Source organism: Rhododendron vialii, chromosome 11a (genome assembly GCF_030253575.1).
Source record: "Rhododendron vialii isolate Sample 1 chromosome 11a, ASM3025357v1".
In the NCBI taxonomy this organism is placed as follows: domain Eukaryota; kingdom Viridiplantae; phylum Streptophyta; class Magnoliopsida; order Ericales; family Ericaceae; genus Rhododendron; species Rhododendron vialii.
The window spans coordinates 2,444,122-2,464,121 of record NC_080567.1 but is presented as its reverse complement, the minus strand read 5'-3'; the positions used below and the strand labels follow the sequence as shown (position 1 = coordinate 2,464,121).

Here is a 20,000-nt window from a genome sequence, read left to right as displayed (position 1 = left end):
TGTGGAAAGAGTCAAATACATATGGGCCCTTCGAATTGCTTGCACTACTACTTTGGAGATGGGAGTGGATGAAGTATTCTTGGAATTTGACTGCCTAGAGCTGGTTAAAGGAGTTACAGATACAAAATTTGCTTGCCCATGGGAGATTTGCACCAAATGGGCTAAGTCCAAGAGATGGTCCTTTATGTGGTGTGGTAGAGAGAAAAACAAAGTTACTCATTGGCTAGCTACTAATTCTCTAAGTAGGAATTTTGTTTCTCAATCAAGTTGTATTCCACCTGAAGTAGAAGTTTTGATGACTATCATGCACTTAATGAGTGAAAATAATGCCCCGTATTAGAATTAGAGTTCCAAAAGAAGCATGTTTGAGTAAATTCATGACATTGCAGAGCCTACGATGTTGTAGCGTACACTACATTTACAGATTGAAAACAGTTGTATCCATATTGACCTTTAGTGCGGAGAATGGGTCAGCACAGGAGGTAAAGCGATTACGACAAATCAACAACATTTACAGTACCACCTTCCAATACATGCCACCTACTTGCAAAATTTTACATAACAATACACTTCTCTCTTGATGACTTTGATTCCTGCCTGGAGGACAACGACGAGCCCCTTCCCCTGCCACTTGGCACCTGACCAAATCGATTGTCTTGTTAGAGCATGTTTTGATTTCACTGGTATAAATACGAAAAACTTGTGCAATTCGACCGTACAATGCAAAAATATTTTCCCTTGTTTTTTTGCTCAGTACAAATCAGAAGCAAGAAAACCAACAAATAGTTTCTCCGTGAAGCTAGAAAAAACAAAAAGCTTTGGTAAGCTCTTGAATAGTTTCAACGTCACAACATTAAACAAGTCATTACATTAAAGAAAATATAAAAAAAGTTTTAAAGCACAAAATTAAAATCTCACCTCGGGTCCCGTGACCAGCCTTGAACTGCCAGTAACGGTTGGTTGCTGCACATTACGTGGTGGCTGTTGTTCAAACTCTTGTTGCTGAAGAGCAATTGCCAATTGCAGGTCAGAACTGTTGAGATAAAGCAAGCAAGCACAACAATAAACCAGAAGCACATAAGATCGCCGTGGGTTAATAAATGATACTTATAACAAGACTGTACAAGAAGTTCTCTAGTTGATATGAATATTATATATGTTCGACGACTAGAAGTTCAAACTCATTCCATTCAACCATTCTTAATAAATTAGCTGGAAAAAAAGTTTACTCTAAAAATGTACTTGTGTACTGCGATGGTGTAACACAACATTATCCAACATGCCAACTTAAAGGATATCAAAATGCATACAAATTAGTTACCACAGGATGTCTATGATGTACTCTTCATTATATTCTGGGAAAATTTTAAAAAAACCTCTGAACTTTCAGAAACTTTACAAAAAAAACCAAGACTTTAACTAATGACAGAAAGACACCTGAACTTAACATTCAGTTAACAAAAAAGCCCCTGCCATCCAATTCCGTCAAATGGAGTTAACGGAAGGCGTAAACCTCCCCCTTTTTTTAAACTTTTTACTTTTAAAAATTACTTTTAGCTCTTTTTTTTTTTAGTAGTAAATAAATAGGCAATAAAATTCTTTTTTTTCTTACTATTTATCAAAATTCACTTTAACCTCATTTTTTACAATTTACTAAAATAACTTTAACCCTCCCTTTTTTTTTGACCCCTTCTCCTACACACCTTCTTTTTTTTTTCTTTTTCTCTTTTTTTTTCAGAAATTCAACCCCACAACCAATTTCGTAAATAGTTAAAAAAAGGGTAAATTGAGTAGGAGGACATACTATAAGGGTTTTTGCCATGATAAGGATATAAATATTTTCCTCTAAAGTTTAAAGGACATTCTGTCCAAGATTTACAAATAACCCCTTCCAAAGTTGACCGGCGTTGACCAAGGTTGACCGGCGTTGACCGGCGTTGACCGACATTGACTGGCGTTGACCGGCGTTGACCAAGGTTGACCGGTGTTGAAAGTGCCTAAAACTCTAGGGTACCCTATGAAAGTGCCTAAAATCTTAGGGTACCTTATATATGAAAGTGCCTAAAACCCTAAGGTACCCTATGAAAAGTGCCTAAACCGCTAAAACCTTATAATAGGAAAATGAACCCTAAAACCCTATAAAAGTGCCTAAAACCCTAGGGTATCATATGAAAGTGCTTAAAATTTTAGGATACTCTATATATGAAAGTGCCTAAAACCCTAGGGTACCTTATGAAAGTGCCTAAACCACTAAAACCCTATAATAGAAAAATGAACCCTAAAACCCTATAAAAGTGCCTAAAACCTTAAGGTACCCTATGAAAGTGCCTAAAATCCTAGGGTACCCTATGAAAGTGCAACAAGATCGAAAAACACGAAAAAATATATATTTTGTGTTAGCCAAACAAGGCCCTTGTCTCATTTAAGATCATTTAAATTAAAAAAGACATTTTTTGTGTTAGCCAAACAAGGCCCTTGTCTCATTAAAGGCAATTTGGTCTTTTCACGGACCTTAAACTCTAAAATATTTTCATTAATGGACTTTACATATCACTGAAACTTAAGCAGGACTAAATCTAATTTGGGACCTCTTCTTTTGGACTTTAGACCAATTTGCTGTTAAAAAAAATGGTGTGAAAGTAATTTTTAAAAAATAATAAAAAAAAAATTTATTGCATATTTATTCATTACTAAAAAGAAAGTTAAAAGTAATTTTTCAAATTAAAAAAATAAAATGAAGGTTAAAAAAAGGGAGTGATTTTTACACTCTCCTTTTTAATAGCAACTCTTTTTTTTGTCTTTTAGTATTGAAAGTGTATGAATTTTTTTTGCTAAAAGAAAAAAAAGGGAGTTGTGAAAATCATCTCCCCAAAAAAAAGTAATTTCAAAATTCTGAAATTGGGGCTAGGACTTTGGCGGCTAATTGTGGGATTGATTGGTGGTGTAGGGTCAAATTTCTGGAAAAAAGAAAAAAAAAAAGGGGGAGAGAGGAAAAGGTAAAATTTGAAAGTAAAAAAAAGGGGTTATTTTTGTAAATAGAAAAAAACGGGGTTAAAATAATTTTTGACAAATAGTAGGGAAAAAAAGAATTTTATTGTATATTTATTTATTACTTAAAAAAGTTAAAAGTAATTTTTTAAAGTAAAAAGTAAAAAAAGAAGGAAGGTTAACACTTCCCTCCATCCATTACAAATTGACAGAATTGGATGGCGGAGGCTTTTTTGTTAATGGAATGGTAAGTTCAGGTGTCTTTTTGTCATTAGTTAAAGTCCAGATGTTTTTTGTAATATTCTTGAAAGTTCAGGGGCTTTTTTGAAATTTTCCCTTATATTCTTGTATAATCTTGGAAACATTACATATGAGAGAAGTCGAGAGGATAATTACTTGAAACTTGAATTCTCATTTGCGGAAATGTCAATGCTGGCAAGATAGTCCTGAAGCACATAAACTGGAATTAGTTCTATGCCAGATTCCACCAAGCAAACAACTGACAAATTTCCAAAGAAAAAAGAAGGTAATAAAGGAGGTCTACACACAGCAGTACTGGCCATGGCATTTTGCGGATCCCACGTTGTGTTGGCATGACTTTCTACCTTGAATTCTTTAAAATCACCAGTCATAAACAATGTATCCCCGTTGACCTGATAATAATAAGTAAAAAAAGCCAGGAAAAAGAACTTAATTTCAAGCTGACAATGAAAAGTGTAGAACCAAATTATCATCTTCACAAGGTTTTCAAACTGCCGTATTGTAGTTACAGAAGTTAGCGGGGAAAAAACGAGTAAAGTACCAAAAAAATGGTTTGTCAGAAAAGTTCATCCGGAAAGTTAAGAACTATCAGAGTTTCACCCCAATTTAGGACACTAAAAGGTCATTTCAACCTCAGTCATACATCAAACAGTTGCTGTAAGCCAAGTAGTTGCAGGAAACGCCTAAGTTGAAGGCTCTCCTGCTTGAGAAATGCGATTCCTCGCTTCTGACTCGGAAACGCAACAGGAAAGCGTTCCTCTTGAGACAGGAGCCTAAGGGAGATGGGAGCAGGTCGAAGATGAAGAGAGAAGATCAACTGTGAAACTCAGATCTGCCATTATCGTTTCTTCTTATTCCCCTGTTTTCTTCTATTTCGCAGAGAGAGACAGAGAGGGGCGGGGGGAGGAAGGAAGTGGAACACGAACAGATGGAAGAGGGAGGGAGGTGGGATGCCCTATGCACTTGAGAGAGAGAGAGTATAGAAGTAGACGTTAAAAAACAATAGGGAGGGAAAGCTGAACGCATTAAAGACAGCCTTTGACTTTTCAACTGCCAATGTTTTAGTAGTCTTAAATTCTCTGAATATTTTAAGTGAACTATAAATGACCAAAAGATGGAAGGGGAAGTTTTTTTTTTTTTTTTTTATCCGCATGGAAGGGGAAGTTGAATCCACGTATTCTACTGTCCTCTAGTGATCGAAAAAAATTCAAAATAAAAATTTTTAATGTTGGTTCCACACATTAATGTTTCCAAGTTAACCACAATTTTAATTTTGTTTATTTCATGCTTTAAAAGTACATAACATATATAGAAATAAGTAAATATATATATATACACACACACACACACACACCAGCCTTCACATAAGGGTGCCCTTAGCTTGTTAAAATGCGGACCTCCAATTTTCCGATCAAATTTTGATGATCCGAGCTATTCAATGTGTTTAAAACATCATTTAAAGGGTCCCCGCGAGAAAACGGCAAAAAATATGACCGGGAAAGGCTTGATTTGAGCAATTTTTTATTGAACCATTCATTCGCGGTCATGTTTTTTGCTAATTTCTCACGAGAACGCTTAAAATCATGCTCTGATCACGTTGAACGGCTCGAATCATCGAAATTTGACCAAAAAATGGGAGGTCCACATTTTGCTTAATAAGGTTGCCCTTTTAGGAAGGGGACTATAAAAGGGATCCTATAAGAGTTCTCGTGAGAAATCAGTAAAATGTGGAACTCCCCTTTCCTGATCAAATTTCGATAATCTGAACCACTCAATGTGTTCAGATTATGATTTTAAGAGTCTTCACGAGAAATCAGCAAAAAAAAAGTCTGGGATGTGCTTCATCCGAGCAGTTTTTATTGAAGCACTTTCCGGTCTTTTTTTGCTGATTTCGCGTGAGGACCTTTAAAATCACGTTCTGATCATATTGAACGACCAAAATTTGATCGAAAAAGGGGAGGTTAGCATTTTTTTAAATTAAGGGATCCCTTATAGGGAGTTTCCTTCTCTTAAGGACCACCTTAACTTAATAGAATAAGGACCTCCCTTTTTTCGATAGAATTTCAATGATCCAAGCTGCTCAATGTGTTTAGAACGTGATTTTAAGGGTACCTGCAAAAAATCAGCAAAAAAAAAAATGACCAGAAAGGCTTCATCCGAGCAGTTTTTGTTTGCTTTTTATTGAACGATTCAAATAAAAACTGCTCCGATGAAGCCCTTCCCGGTCAATTTTTTTACTGATTCCTCGCGAGTACTCTTAAAATCACGTTCTGAACACATTGAGCAGCTCGGATCATCGAATGAGCAATGGGAGAAATGGAGAGGTCCTTATTTTAACTAAAATAAGGACCTCTTCATTTGATCCGGACTGTATAATTATATATATACACACACACACACACACACACCAAGCTTCCACTAAGGGTGTCCTTAACTTGCTAAAATGTAGACCTCCCCTTTCCCGATCAAATTTTGAATCCGAACCGTTCAATGTGTTCAGAACGTGATTTTAAGGGTTCCCACGAGAAATCAGCAAAAAATATGACTGAGAAGTGCTTCATCTGAGCAATTTTTGGGAGGTCCACATTTAATAAGTTAAGGACGCCCTTAGTACAAGGGGAATTGGTCGGGAAAGGGACGTCCTTACCGTAATACGGTAAGGGCGCCCTTATAAGAAGTTTTGTGTATATATATATATATAGTCCGGATCAAGTCCACACCCCATCCCGTCCACACCTCCCCTTTTCCGATCAAATTTCGATGATCCGAGCCGCTCAATGTAATCAGAACGTGATTTTAAGGGTACCTGCGAGAAATTGGCAAAAAAAAAATGATCGAAAAGGGTTTCATCCAAACAGTTTTTGTTTGTATTTTATTGAACAGTTCAATAAAAAAACTGCTCAAATCAAGCACTTCCCGGTGTTTTTTTTTTGCCGATTTCTAGCGGGTACCTTTAAAATCACGTTATGAACACATTGAGCGGCTCGGATCATCGAAATTCGATCGGAAAAGAGGAGGTGCGGACGGAAAGGGGTGTGGATAGGAACCGGACTGTATATATATATACACGCTCCCAACCTTAGGAGCTTCTAGGTACCTCCACTACCCCACCCCTGCCCCTGCTTCGTGCATCGTGCAACTATGCCAACACTAACATCCTAATAAAAATGTTCACTCAAAAGAATGTACCTCATTTAACTTTTCCCATACCAAATCAGGCTGATTTAAGTAACCTTGGTCAGTAGCCAAAATATACAATTCACCATCAAACTGCATAAAAGATAACATAAGGCAATATCCAAGAAAATATCACTGAGAGAAACAATAATATGATGGTTTGATTAGCATTAATGGTCAAGTTACTGAAACATGAAAGGAGAAACAGAAAAATATATAGGACAAAAAAAAAAAAAAAAAGAACTACTTGCCAGTAACTGACCTTAAACATGGTGCTGAAGTGATTATTGCGGAAAAAGACACAAAGTTCACGCTCTTTCAGACCATCTTGTAAGGAAAACAGGCTGCACGAAATAAGGAATCGTAATAGAACAAAAAGAACTCCTTCCACTTAAAGAAGCATAATAAAGATTGAAACATAAATCTCAGAAATTCTACAGTGAAACCAAAAAACTGGCATACCCATAAATGGTCAGCTGACTGGCATTGTTTTTCAGAAAGTTCCTGATCAGTTCCCCTACATAAAAAGGAAAGTCAACAAACACGTGGAAGTTCTAAAGAATATATCATATATTTACCTACTTACCTTGTCTTGGAGAAATTTCATCCTTGCAACTTGCATCACCACCATCTCCAGCACTTTTGTCCACTTGTTCTGCAAGAACCACCTCGCCTTCATACACAGGCTCTCGGTCTTCAATAAGTGATGTTCCTGATTCCAATATACATTCCTCTCCTTCATAAATAGGCTCACTGCCATCAGCACTCGAGGTAAAAGGATCAGGTACATCTATATGTTGCCTTCTACCATTGGAAGAATCTAAATATGCACCAGGTTTAGAAATTTCTGCCATGTCACCACCATGTTTATTATTTTCTGGCTCATGCATATCAGATGAGGAAGTCAACTGCTTCTCAACTTCATATTCCGTAGTTCTAGATTCATGCATTTTGTTTCCACATGCCGACGAAGGATCTCGTGCAAAAGAATCAGACAGCGAAATCTCATTCTGGACCGATATATCAAAACTGCATTCATCAACTACATCTTTACATTTCACAAACTTTCCAGTTTCTTCAGAAGTTGATTGATCAGTGTGGTTATGAGTTTTCGAACAAGCAGCTTCCTCTGGAACTGCTTCATGAGCTATCACCTCATTACTGCAATTACTCAAGGCACTGCAGTCGTGGGATGATGAAAAATTCTGCAAACTTTTATTGTCTCTTCTGTCCCCTTCTAATGTTTCTTCAAGAACTTCAAGTTCAGACTTCTTCAGATATGCAATTTCATTTGAAATTAACGACATATTTTGTACATCAATGCACAATTCAGCCCCGGACAATTTCAAGACTCTAAGCAGCTCTGCTTCTTCCTCCATATCTCCTTTTCTTTCTTTATCATGATTAGATACAGCATGAGGAGAGTCATCAAAAGATCTACCTCTTGAAAGGCAAGGAGACGGAACTCGTAGAGTAGCAGTTGTTGCAGCAGCAAAATCAATGACATCTCCCTCAGAATTCTTTTTCTGTTCACCCTCCAAATTTGTTTCAAGGGCAACAAGCTCCCCCATGAGAGTATTGTAGGACTTCGATCCAATTGCGTTTGCAGTATCATAGTCCTGTTACAGATGGGGGGGAAAATAACGAGAAGAAATAGCAGAAATTGATCACTGAAAAGCCACAATAAGTTTTTTGTATATGCTAAGGAGTGACTCAAAACAAACAGGTCAAGTGGCTCTCCAGAAGAAAAGGACCACTCAAAAGCCAGAGGTTAAATTACTAAATCTACTCTACTAATACCCCATGCTTACTTTGTTGATGTAGGACAAGAAGTGATCTTAGGGTTTCAATGGGGTAACAAAGAAGTAGGGTTTTGGAGCTATGATTAGGCAATGTTTCAGTTTTATTGTATGTTGTTTAGTGCTGTGAACAGTAAACTTTTGACTTCTAAAATATCAAATCTAAACCCAAATAAGCGATAATGAAACTACAAAAAAGAAGTAACTTGACACACAAGACGAGCCATAGGCAACCCCTACGGCCCATGGTGGGGTCGCCCATGGTTAGGAGTTCTGAAATTACAGAAATACCCCTGAATTATAAATATGATCAGCAACACACTTAACCTATAGAAAGCATAAACAATACTCCATTAGAACTACAGACATCCCTATACATTAATCCAGTTGTTCCGAATGGAGTTTCGTTTGAAACTAAGCAATTTCCAAATGTGAATGCTTCCTTAATCTTGTTCTTTCTTGCCCCCCTTTATGGACTGCATTTGATGCAGTGCATATCCAATGGGTAGTTTGGCAGTTTCAAAAGATCCAATGTTTTGGGTTGATGTGTATTTCATTGGCTGGAATATTTAAGGTTGTGACTTTTCATGAGCCTCGTGACTTTTCATTTAGGGAAGTTTGACCACATATTCAATGTAGGCAACCATTAGAAAACATATTCATCCTACCCAGCCATCTAGGTAGGAATACTCTTACGAAGGCATTGATAGGTTATGCTTTGTTGACCACTGGGACGATGCATGGTCATTTGTATTTAACACATGTCATGGAGTCTATATAAATTAATGTAATATCAAAGAGCTTGAATTACGATCGAATGGATAATAATTTACAAGAGCTTAAAAAGCTTTGAAGATTGTGAGATGCAATTCTCTTCTTTGGTGTGATGCTAAAATGCCTTCGGTGTGATGCCTTCCGTAACCTAGGTGAGAGCCCTAGATTTATCTTTCTTAAAACCCTTCTTATTCTCTTTTCTCTTTCACTATTCACGTTCACTCTTCACAGCCCCAAAACAGCTATTGTTTTTGTGTTTTGATCATCCTCCACACTATTCCAAATCTGTCCTACATGAGCATCATTCTCCCCCAGTTGGAGAAAACTTACCCTCGAGTTTTTAAGTACAGAAGTATAAGAATCCAAAAGCCTTGCCATCGCATCCATGACTTCAGATGGATATCTTCATGTTGACGCAGCCTTCTCTTCCTCGATGGAGGTAGTCACAAGGATAGTGAAATCTTTCCAATTGCAAAGTTAAACTTCTCCGAGATGACAAAATCAACCAGATGAAACACATCCTTGAATTGGTTCAAGTCTTGGGCTGTAAAAATTCTCCCATTCACTCCAATATAATTTTCATTTGCATTGCCCTGCTCATGCTGGATTCGAATGCTCCCACTCATATCGATAATCATAGATCCCATATTTTGACCCTTTTCCTTAAACCAAAATGTTATTGTTAGAAGTGTTTATTAGAGAGAGTGGGTTTGTCCCACATCGTCTATCTTATGTATGTGTAACTCTCCAGAGTAATATAAATAAAGGTATATGTGTAAGGGTTCATTAACACCTTATACACTTTTTCTCATCTCTAATAACATGGTATCAGAGCTAGGTATTGGGTGGCCTCACCTCTCATGGAAAAGTCTCTGTCGTCTCTGTCGCCCGAGTCAGTCAGTCAACTCCTGGTCAGCCACCTCCACGTGCATCCAGACTGCACGTGATGGGGAGTGTTAGACTTGTCCCACATCACTCATCTAAGCCACCCAAGCTTGGTTAATAAATTCTAGAGGCTACTCCACTTATTGCCAATTGGTTTTAGGTTGGAACCCTCTAAGAAATCTAACATGGTATCAGAGATTTTGCACTCATTGTTAGGGACAAATCATACGGTGGAGTTCTGTTATAATCTTCACGGCTGCTATCTCTCAGGATACTGAACAGTTTACTCAATCCTTTGCCGATAGTGTGGCTATTTTAGCTGAGGAGTACCAGCATTTTTTGTCATTTCAGGTTGCGACAGGATCCTCTACTGCTACACTCGCTCAGATCGGTTCATCTATTACTTGTGTTGCCTCATCTTCTTCCTCTCCTTTGGTTATTGACTCAGGAGCCACAGATCATTTGACTGGTACATCTGCTTTATTTGATCGACAACCGGTTGGTAGAACATTTCATGTTACCTTAGCTGATTGTTCTACCACTGCTGTTATTGGTTTCGGTTCAGTTCCTATCACTTCTTAGTTTACTTCATCATCTGTATTACATGTTCCTCGTTTCCTGTTTAATCTTATGTCTGTGAGCCGTCTTACAAAATCTTTAAATTGTTCCGTCACATTTCTTCCTCATGGCTGTGTTTTTCAGGATCTCAAGACGGGGAGGAAGATTGGTGGGGGCATTGAGCGAGGTAGCCTATACTACTTGACTATTCCTCAGCCTGTAGCTCTTCAGACGTCAGAGTCTCCATACTAACAGCACTGTCGTCTTGGTCATCCCTCTCTTCAGAGTTTGAAGCACCTTGTGCCCTCCTGTCGTTCATTCAGACATTTGGGGGCCTATTCATGTGCCCAGTATTTCTGGTTTTCAGTATTATGTTATTTTTGTGGATGATTTTTCTCGTCTTACATATCTTTATCTAATGAAAGAGCGGTCTGAATTGAAATCTGTTTATAAAACTTTTTACATGGAAGTCAAAAATCAATTTGATACTTGTGTTAAGATATTTTGTTCCGATAATGCCCGTGAATATTTTCACCATCTTCTTTCTCAGTTTTTTGATGATCATGGCATTATTCACCAATCGTCGTGCTCTCGGACTCCACAACAAAATGGAGTTGCTGAGCGCAAGATTCGGCACTTGTTTGAGGTTATGCGTGCCTTATTATTTCAAATGCAAGTTCCTAAGTCATATTGGAGTGACGCCGTTCTCACTGCATGTTATCTAATTAACCGTATGCCCTCTACAGTCTTAGGTGGTCTGGTTCCCCATACGGTCTTGTTTCCCGGTCGGCCTCTCCACTCTTTACCCCTCGGGTTTTTGGGTGCACCTGTTATGTTCATGCTCTTGATCCTGATACGAGTAAACTTGATCCTCGGTCTTTTAAGTGTATCTTTTTGGGATACTCACACGCCCAGAAAGGCTATCGATGTTACTCTCCTACTTTATGTCGTCACTTTGTCTGTGCTGATGTCACGTTCAATGAGTCATTGCCATATTACTCAGACCCTGTTACTACCAATGATCTTCTTACACTCGAGTCTGTGTTACCTATGGTTGTTCCTACTGGCACTGTTCCACCCCAACCTTTGCCGGTATATGTTCGTCTTTTCCCAGCATCAGCACCGCCTCAGCCTCTATCACAAACCCCACCTCAGGCACCACCTCCGCCTATAGAACCATTACAGTCTGCCGAACTCTCTATGCCCGCGCCTCTGTCTTCTCCCCCGTCGCCGGATCCACCTGCTCCTCGATATCCGACTCGTGAGAATTGTCGTCCCCCAGCAAAATATGATTTTTCTAATCTCTCGAGCACTTCTCATCCTATTTCTCAGTTTCTCTCTTATACTCATCTCTCTTCATCCCTTCGTGCTTTCACTACTACTGTTTCCTCCATTTTTGTTCCTAAAACTGTTCAGGAGGCATTATCTCGGTTTGAGTGGCGGACAGCTATGGCGGATGAAATGTCTGCTCTTCATACTAATGGCACATGGGAGTTGGTTACTCTTCCTACTCGGAAATCTACTGTTGGTTGTCGTTAGGTCTATACTGTCAAGTATCTTTCTGATGGCACTGTTGAGCGTCACAAAGCTCGCCTGGTTGCTAAAGGCTACACCCAGACTTACGGTGTTGATTATTCTGAAACGTTCTCTCCTGTTTGGCTCTGTGCGGATTCTTATTTCTCTTACTGCCACTCTTGGTTGGCCGTTATATCAGCTTGATGTCAAAAATACCTTTCTCCATGGCGATCTCTAGGAGGAAGTCTATATGGAGCAACCACCTGGGTTTGTTGCTCAGGGGAAGCATCATAAGATATGTCATCTTCGCAAGGCACTTTATGGACTTGAGCAATCTCTTCGAGCGTGGTTTGGCAAGTTTAGTGAGGCTATTTTGAGATTTGGCATGCATCGAAGTCAATCAGATCATTCTGTGTTTTCCCTTATGTCGGCTCGAGGGAAAGTATTGCTCATTGTCTATGTAGATGACATTATTATTAGTGGAGATGATCAGAAAGGGATTGGTGAGTTGAAACAGTTCTTAGATAGTTAGTTTCACACTAGAGACTTGGGTAAGCTACGATACTTCTTGGGTATTGAGGTAGCAAGGTCCAAGGATGGGATAAGTCTGTCCCAGAGGAAATATGTGTTGGATATTCTAGAGGAGACAGGTTTGCTAGGAGCCAAACCTGTGGAGACTCTAATGGATCCTAATGTCAAACTTTGCGTTTATCAGGGGAAGGAATTTCTTCATCCAGACCAATATCATCGCTTGGTTGGTAAGTTGAATTATCTTACCAATACACGTCCTAATATCTCGTTTGCGGTTAGTATGGTGAGTCAGTTTATGTCTGCTTCTCATCTTCCACACTGGGAAGCTTGCATTCGTATTGTGAAGTATCCTAAGGCTCATCCTGAACGTGGCTTATTTTACCGTTTCAATGGTCATTTGCATGTTGAGGCGTTTACTAGTGCAAATTGGGCAGGGTCACCTTTTGACAGACGTTCAACAACTTGTTACTGTACATTTGTTGGTGGCAACTTATTTACTTGAAAAAGTAAGAAACAGACTGTTGTTGCAATGCAAGGTCTAGTGCAGAAGCAGAGTATCGTGCCATGGCTCATACTACATGTGAGGTTGTATGGTTGAGATCATTTCTTGAGGAGCTGGGATTTCGGGTGCAGTTACCCATTCTTATGTATTGTGACAGTCAGGCGGCAATATATATCGCTTCGAACCCTGTGTTTCATGAGAGAACCATTCATATTGAGGTAGGTAGATTGTCATATCGTTCGAGAGAAGGTTGATGGTGGTGTGTTGGCTATGCCTTTTGTGTCCACAGGTGCTCAGATAGCAGATGTTTTTTCCAAATCACTATTTAAACCTCGTTAAGAATTTTTATGTAACAAGCTGGGATTTTGTGATATCTATTCTCCAGCTTGAGGGGGAGTGTTATAAGTGTTTATTAGAGAGAGTGGGTTTGTCCCACATCGTCTATCTTATGTATGTGTAACTCTCCAAAGTAATATAAATAAAGGTATATGTGTAAGGGTTCATTAACATCTTATATGCTTTTCCTCATCTCTAATAACAGTTGTCATGCAATGCACTCTTCCCGTCTTGATCAGAATCTGGAGCTGATATTGCTATGGGCCCTTTACACACATTCATTTTTGTATGATATGTGCAAGGGTTAAGCAGTTGAGACTCAAGTATAAGATATGTGTCATGCTTCTTGTTATGCTTACATGGGGGCTCCTTAGATGGCTTTGCTGGCACCACACCGGTGGCAACTTTTCAACCTCCAAAGACTCAACTTGGCAGGCCACATATAATGATTTATCGTCCGTTAAAGAGAGATCATATTCTGGAGTCTGGATGAGCAGCTGGTTTTTCTAATCCATTGTTCTTCTCAGCATAAAAGCTGACATGTTCTGTGGTTTCAACTTGTTTGGAGCCTGTAGTATTAGTGAGAGGGTATTTCAGTCATTTTATGTATGTGTACTCTCGCAGTATATAATAACACTTGGGTATTGCTGCCGGCGCCGTACGTTGTTGACACATCAGCAGATCTTCATCGTCGTACTCTGAAATTGCGGAAATACCCTCTCACTAATACTATTCTTGCAATTGTAACTTTGATTGTGGCAATTTTATCATCAAGAATAACTTCTGGTTTTGATGCCCACTTGTTGTGCATGCTCAGCAATATTTTGCGGCTGTTGATGCAATTCTCTGATTGCAGCAGGCTTAGCACCAACTTTATATCCAGCATTATTAAGGCTCAATCCTTCCACTAATCTACTTTGAGTGTTAAGTGTCGCAAGTCCTTGCATGCACTCTCCGTACATATTATTATCATGCCTTGAATCAACAAAATTGTCTCCTTAATCTGATAGGCATCTACTTCTCTTGAAGCTTAGCTTTCATTGTTTGCCATCTGCTTATTGGTGGTAACTCCAATCTTCGTATATATCTTTCAACACCATCATTGTGCCAAACCAACAACTTTCATCGTAGCGAATCTGACTCTTCGATCATCCGTCATGTCAAAGCAATCAAAAAAATTCTCAAATGAAGAAAACCAGTCATTGAACACCATAGGATCATCCCTCCCTTCAAAATCCAGAAATTATTTCCTTTGGGGGTATGACATAGTATCGTGAATAGGATATCCCACTTTTGAGAACATAGTGGCGAAACCTTCTGCTCTAATACCAAATTGATGTAGGACAGTAAGGGATTTTAGGGTTTCAATGGGGTAGCAAAGTAGGGTTTTGGAGCTATTATTAGGTAACGTTCCAGTTCTATTTGATATTGTTTAGGGCTGCAAACAGTAACTTCGTGAACACTAACAGGACTGTTCTTATGCAGAAAATTCAAAGAAAAACTGATGTAGTATGTAGTAAGGGCACTTATGTCATTTGTGTTCTTAGTAGTAATGGGTCTATATATATGTGGTGGAGTCCCTCATTTAGTAGTTTTTATCATTTTGAAGAATATATTATCATGAGCTAGTCTCTTTTGTATCCCTTTTGGGAGTTTCTCTCTCTAAGTTAATTTATGTGTATTTTGGTTTGCATCAAAAACTAAAGAGAAGAAAGCTCTAGGATCACTCCTAGGGTTTAGGCATCACACAATCCATAAAGAGGCTTCACAAAATCTTAAATTTCTTGAGGCATAACATCCTAATATATGGACTAGAGGACTTTCTAAATGAAACTACCAAATAAGTAACTTGACCCACAAGACGACCCATGGGCGACCCCTACGGCCCATGGTTAGGAGTCATGAAATTACAAAAACACCCCTGAATTATGAATATGATCAGCAGCTTACTTAAACTATAGTAAGCATAAACAAGACTATATTAGAGCTAGCAGCATACCTAACCTATAATAAGAATAAACAAGACTATTAGAACCAGAGAGTAACAACTTTCAAGGAATTAACTTGTTCTTCTTGCCCCTTTATGGATTGCATCATTTATCCGAATCAAAGTAACAACTTCAAGGAATTAAACATGTTCAAAAAGCTTTGAGAGATACATAAAAAGAATACCATAAATCAATCATAACTCGATGATAAAAAAAAAAATTCATAACCCAGTGTATGTAAATGGATAAATACAACTACAACATCGATCTCTCCCTCCATTTTTTTATTGAGAAACAATGAAACATGACCAGATGCCCACCACAGGCTGCCACGGCAGCCAAAGCACATACGAGCCTCCTCATAACTAAATAATTGTAGTCGCTAAAATTATTCTAAGATGTAGAGGGTCAAAATAGACAAATCTGCTATGGTCCTCAACAAGATTCTATTAGAAATAATAGGGTTGGACGGGTAAAACACAAATTTTCAACTGGTCATTTGGGTGCAGGTCAAATTTCTCTTACCCCACCCAACTCGCCATAATTACATATTAGGATACTATCGTTCCAATGCTGAGGTACATCATGTGCACCCTATTAACCTCACCTAATTATAAGAAAAACCAAATCTACCCTAGGAAGCTTAGCCACTGGCGCAAAAAAAAAATATAGAACATTTTGCTATATTTTTTAATAGATTATTACTAATTTTGTGCTACAATGTAAAGATGTTTAAGTATTTGCCTCTAGATTTAGAAGAATTATTTTATGAGCTAATATTAAACAAGTTATGAATAATAAGAGGTTCGGGGAAAAAAGAAAGCTCAAATTGTAAAGTTATACTTAACCCGCCTGATAAGAACTGAATATTAATATGTTGGCCCTCTAAACTACATTTGTTTGTCATTTATCTTCGTTAATTGATATTTATTTTATCTTTTTGTGTTTATAGGTTGTTCGAGCTCACTGTCCGATATTTTGGATAAAAATTGAAAGTTTAAAGAAGTTTGGGGTTAAAGTGCAAAGAGTTTAAAGTGGAATTGTTGATTGGTTATTACTTAAAGTTGCATGGACCTTTTAAGTGATAAAGGCATTAAATCCCTCCCTATCAATGTTTTGAAAACCGAACCGGTGAGCGAACCGGGAAAGGGACCTGGCGGATAGGTCACTGGTTCAACCGCGGTTGAACCGGAATCGAACCGTGACGTCATAAATATATATTTTTTAAATGTAAAAAAAATTAACTAATTAGAATGAGGATATAAAAATAGATGTATCCTTTATTCTCTGGAATGAGAAGAGGAGGAATTGACGTAGATGAATTCTGGAGAATCTGGACACTTTTGTTCAATCCCACATCGGTGGGTTTTCAAACTATGGGCAGCTCCTTCCCCTATAAAAGGTTTCATATTGCTAAAAATTGGACAATTCAGCTGGCCATGTGCTTGCCTAGCATGCTCACGCACTTAAGTACGGCTTAGAAAGTCTTTATACAGTTGAAAAGTTTTTCGATCCGGGTCGTTCGACCTAGTCCCAGTTCGTCCGGTTCAGAAGTTTAACCGGTATTGTCGAACGGTTTTGCCTTTAAAGACCGGTTTTGGGTAAGAGCCGGACCGGAGGAAGGGCCGGTTGCTAGTTCAACCGGCCAGTTTGGTCTGATTTTTAAAACATTGCTCCCTATATAAGACCAATTATGCTACTGATTTCAGGAGGCCTGAAAAACGTGGAATTGGTTTCAACGTGAAGTCGTAAATGGCATCTTTAGGACGCGGGAACGTTCACGTGCGGCATTAGAGTGACGAAAAGATTAAATACAATTGAGTTGTTCTTCGACAAGGGAGTACAAATCGACATCATCGGGTTCTCTCCTTTTCATGGGCAACTAATCTTCTCTCTTAGGGTGTAGATGAAACCCTAACCAAGTAACTATGTCTTTGTAATTGATTTCGGATTTCGATTACCGAAACGATGGTTGTATAACGTTGAGACTTGTTTTTATGATTCCCTCTTATTCTTCCAAGCTAGTATTATGTGATTGTTTTCTATGATTGCAAATACGTAGTTATGCAACAATATTCTCGTGCACGAAATTGAGAATTAGATTAATCTATGCCTAGGAAAGACGAGTTGTGCCTATGTTATAGATTATGTCCGGATTTCAATCACATGCAATTTTCTTGGCGATATCGTTAGGGTTGTAGCTTCTAGCGAATCATTGTTGTTTTGGTAATCGGTTTCTTAAATTAATATCATCGCTTGGTTACGAAGTTAGGGTGGATTCGAAAACCTAAGACCTTTTCCATATTTGAATTCACCATCTTTCATACTTTTAATTATTTTATATTTAGATATACTTAGTTAATCAAACTTCAATCACTTTTTATTGAATGAAATAAAGAATTGATTTTCAAAATACAATAACTTAGCCTTTTGATCCCTGTGGTATGATACCAGGACTTAACCGATGCTCTATCTGAATTTGAGGTTTTCGCTTAGTTTTACTTATTTATTTTTGGTGTGAAAAACGACCTACCACTGCCCAACCTACAGAGTCAAAACTGCCAAAAACCCGGCTTACCCACCGATTTTGAAGGTTGGTGGTTTGGTTGCAGGTTAAAAAAATTGGCAACAGATTGGTTGAAAGTTACACCTTTAACCCGCCCAACCTTGACCCATACACATTCCTATCACGCAGCTTGTTTTACCTTAATTTTGGTCGAAAACGTTTTTGTCTTGCTTCACCTTGATTTGGGTAAAATTTTCACCAGTTTGACAGAAGGTGGAAAGGAATAACTCAGCCCACTCTAGGAAGGGGGAGCAGTGTCAATGATCTCACTCATTCATTATATCCCATGGAAAACACAATTCCACACTTCTACGCATTTCTAAACTTGAGGCAAATAATTCCATTTTCTGATGTGGGTACTAAAACCCACAACAAGATAGTGGACTTGAAACATGGAGAATGTGGAAAGAGAAACAATAAAGTAACTAACCAAGAAGTGAACTTAGTGTGAATAATCTAAATTATTTTAGTAATTACAAAAATTCTTATTGTTTGCTTAACTGCTCCGTAAGTGTTTCACAATCACAACACAAACCCAGTCTAGTTCATATGAAATGTAAGGGTTTTAAGCCCAGCTCACTAGCCGGGAATTTCACATTTCATTGAAACCCTTGAACTAAGCCTTTGCGACCAATTAGTACTGTTAGAATAGTTTAGTCTTTGTCCCACACCGATTAGTTATGCAATAAGTCACAGGATAATAGAAATAAAGTTCTCTTATGTGTTAAGATTAAGATTAATTAACACCCTATACACTTTCTCTCTCTCTAATAACATGGTATTAGAGCGTCACCTCTATCTACCACCATAATCGTTGACATCCATCATCACCGAAACCATAACTTGTCACTTAACATCACCGAAACCCTAACCCAGCATCCTAGCGCTATCACCAAAAACCCTAACGCACCATTACTGAAATCCTAACCCTATTTGACCACCAAAACACTCCAACTCAGTGATCTTCGTCCTTACCCAACTCATGTTAGACACTGACAGCCACCGAAACCTCCATCCTAGCCCTTGTCTGCAGCCGAAACCCCAGAATCCATGCTCAAAACTCCATTTCGAGATCTGGAAATCCAAAAACGCAGCTTGATAATCCAGTTCGGGGTTCCAAAACCCTAAAACGCAGATTGAAACTCTTGTTTGAAGTTCGAAAATCCTTTTTCGAGGTCGGAAACCCTTCTGCTTGTGGTTGCCGACCCTCATTCTACCTTCATCATCATAAGTGGTTCAATCAACCCGATTGGGTCTCAGTGTGTGCTATTGATCTGATGTGGTAAGACATGTCTTCATTTTGTGTTGTATTTGGACCTATTACTGCTCCATTATGTCTCGTGTCTCTTGTTCTGCTGAGTTTGTCGATTATTACTTCTACTGTGCGGGTGTTCCCGTTGTGGACTTCTGTTAGCTGGTAGGTTGGGTTGTTAGTAGTGTTTGGTTTGACCGTTCATGACTGTTGGTGTTGATCGCTGTTGACTCAATTGGTTGATCTGGTTGCGTACTAGTTATTTATTAGTTAAATTTGTTGGTTCTAATTGGTTGTTGCCTCTCCATTGTTTGGTAAAATGTCTATAAAGAAGTCTGATTCTGATTTGGGTTCTAGTTCTACTATTACTAGTAATGTGGCTCGTTCTTCTCGGTTTCAAGAGAGGCCGTCTATTACCTCCACCCAATTAAGTGGTAAGAATTATGCCATTTGGGCTAAAGCAGTCAAGGTTTTTTATTTGGGTGAAACACAGCATCATTATTTGACTGATAACAACCCCCCGCGACAGCTGCCATATATTCGACATGGGTAGCTGAGGATGCCCGGATTCGATCTGAATTATGGAATAGTATGGAAGAACATATTGTTAGCACATTGGTTTTCCTACATATGGCCAAACAAGTATGGACACAAGCTCAGGAGATGTATTCTGGTGTTAACAATCTTCGTCGCTCATGTGATCTTTATCGGTCCTTCTTTTCTATCTCATAGGGTGATTTGTTTTTGGAGTCTTATTATGCTAAGTTCAATGGTATCTGTGAAGAGCTTAATATTTGTGAGCCGATTTCCTCTGATGTTCAGGTTATGCGGTGCCAGCGTGAGCGTATGCAGGTAGCTTGGTTTATAT

General features: G+C 38.5%; 1 protein-coding gene across 4 annotated transcripts in view; it reads right to left on the bottom strand.

The window, feature by feature from the left end:
- Nucleotides 1-364: 364 nt before the first annotated feature.
- Nucleotides 365-20,000, bottom strand: part of LOC131308123 (uncharacterized) — a 47,697-nt gene continuing 28,061 nt past the window's right edge. For 3 of the 4 annotated variants that reach the window (XM_058334941.1, XM_058334943.1, XM_058334944.1), the window contains 8 exons: nt 7,013-8,045; nt 6,889-6,943; nt 6,689-6,770; nt 6,439-6,519; nt 3,537-3,641; nt 3,385-3,434; nt 919-1,033; nt 365-638 (listed from right to left, as the gene is read on the bottom strand). In XM_058334941.1, coding sequence (XP_058190924.1) covers nt 555-638; nt 919-1,033; nt 3,385-3,434; nt 3,537-3,641; nt 6,439-6,519; nt 6,689-6,770; nt 6,889-6,943; nt 7,013-8,045 — 1,605 coding nt within the window. In that variant the 3' untranslated portion in view covers nt 365-554. The remainder of the gene's footprint in view (nt 639-918; nt 1,034-3,384; nt 3,435-3,536; nt 3,642-6,438; nt 6,520-6,688; nt 6,771-6,888; nt 6,944-7,012; nt 8,046-20,000) is intronic. The other variant, XM_058334942.1, reaches the window with a different exon arrangement.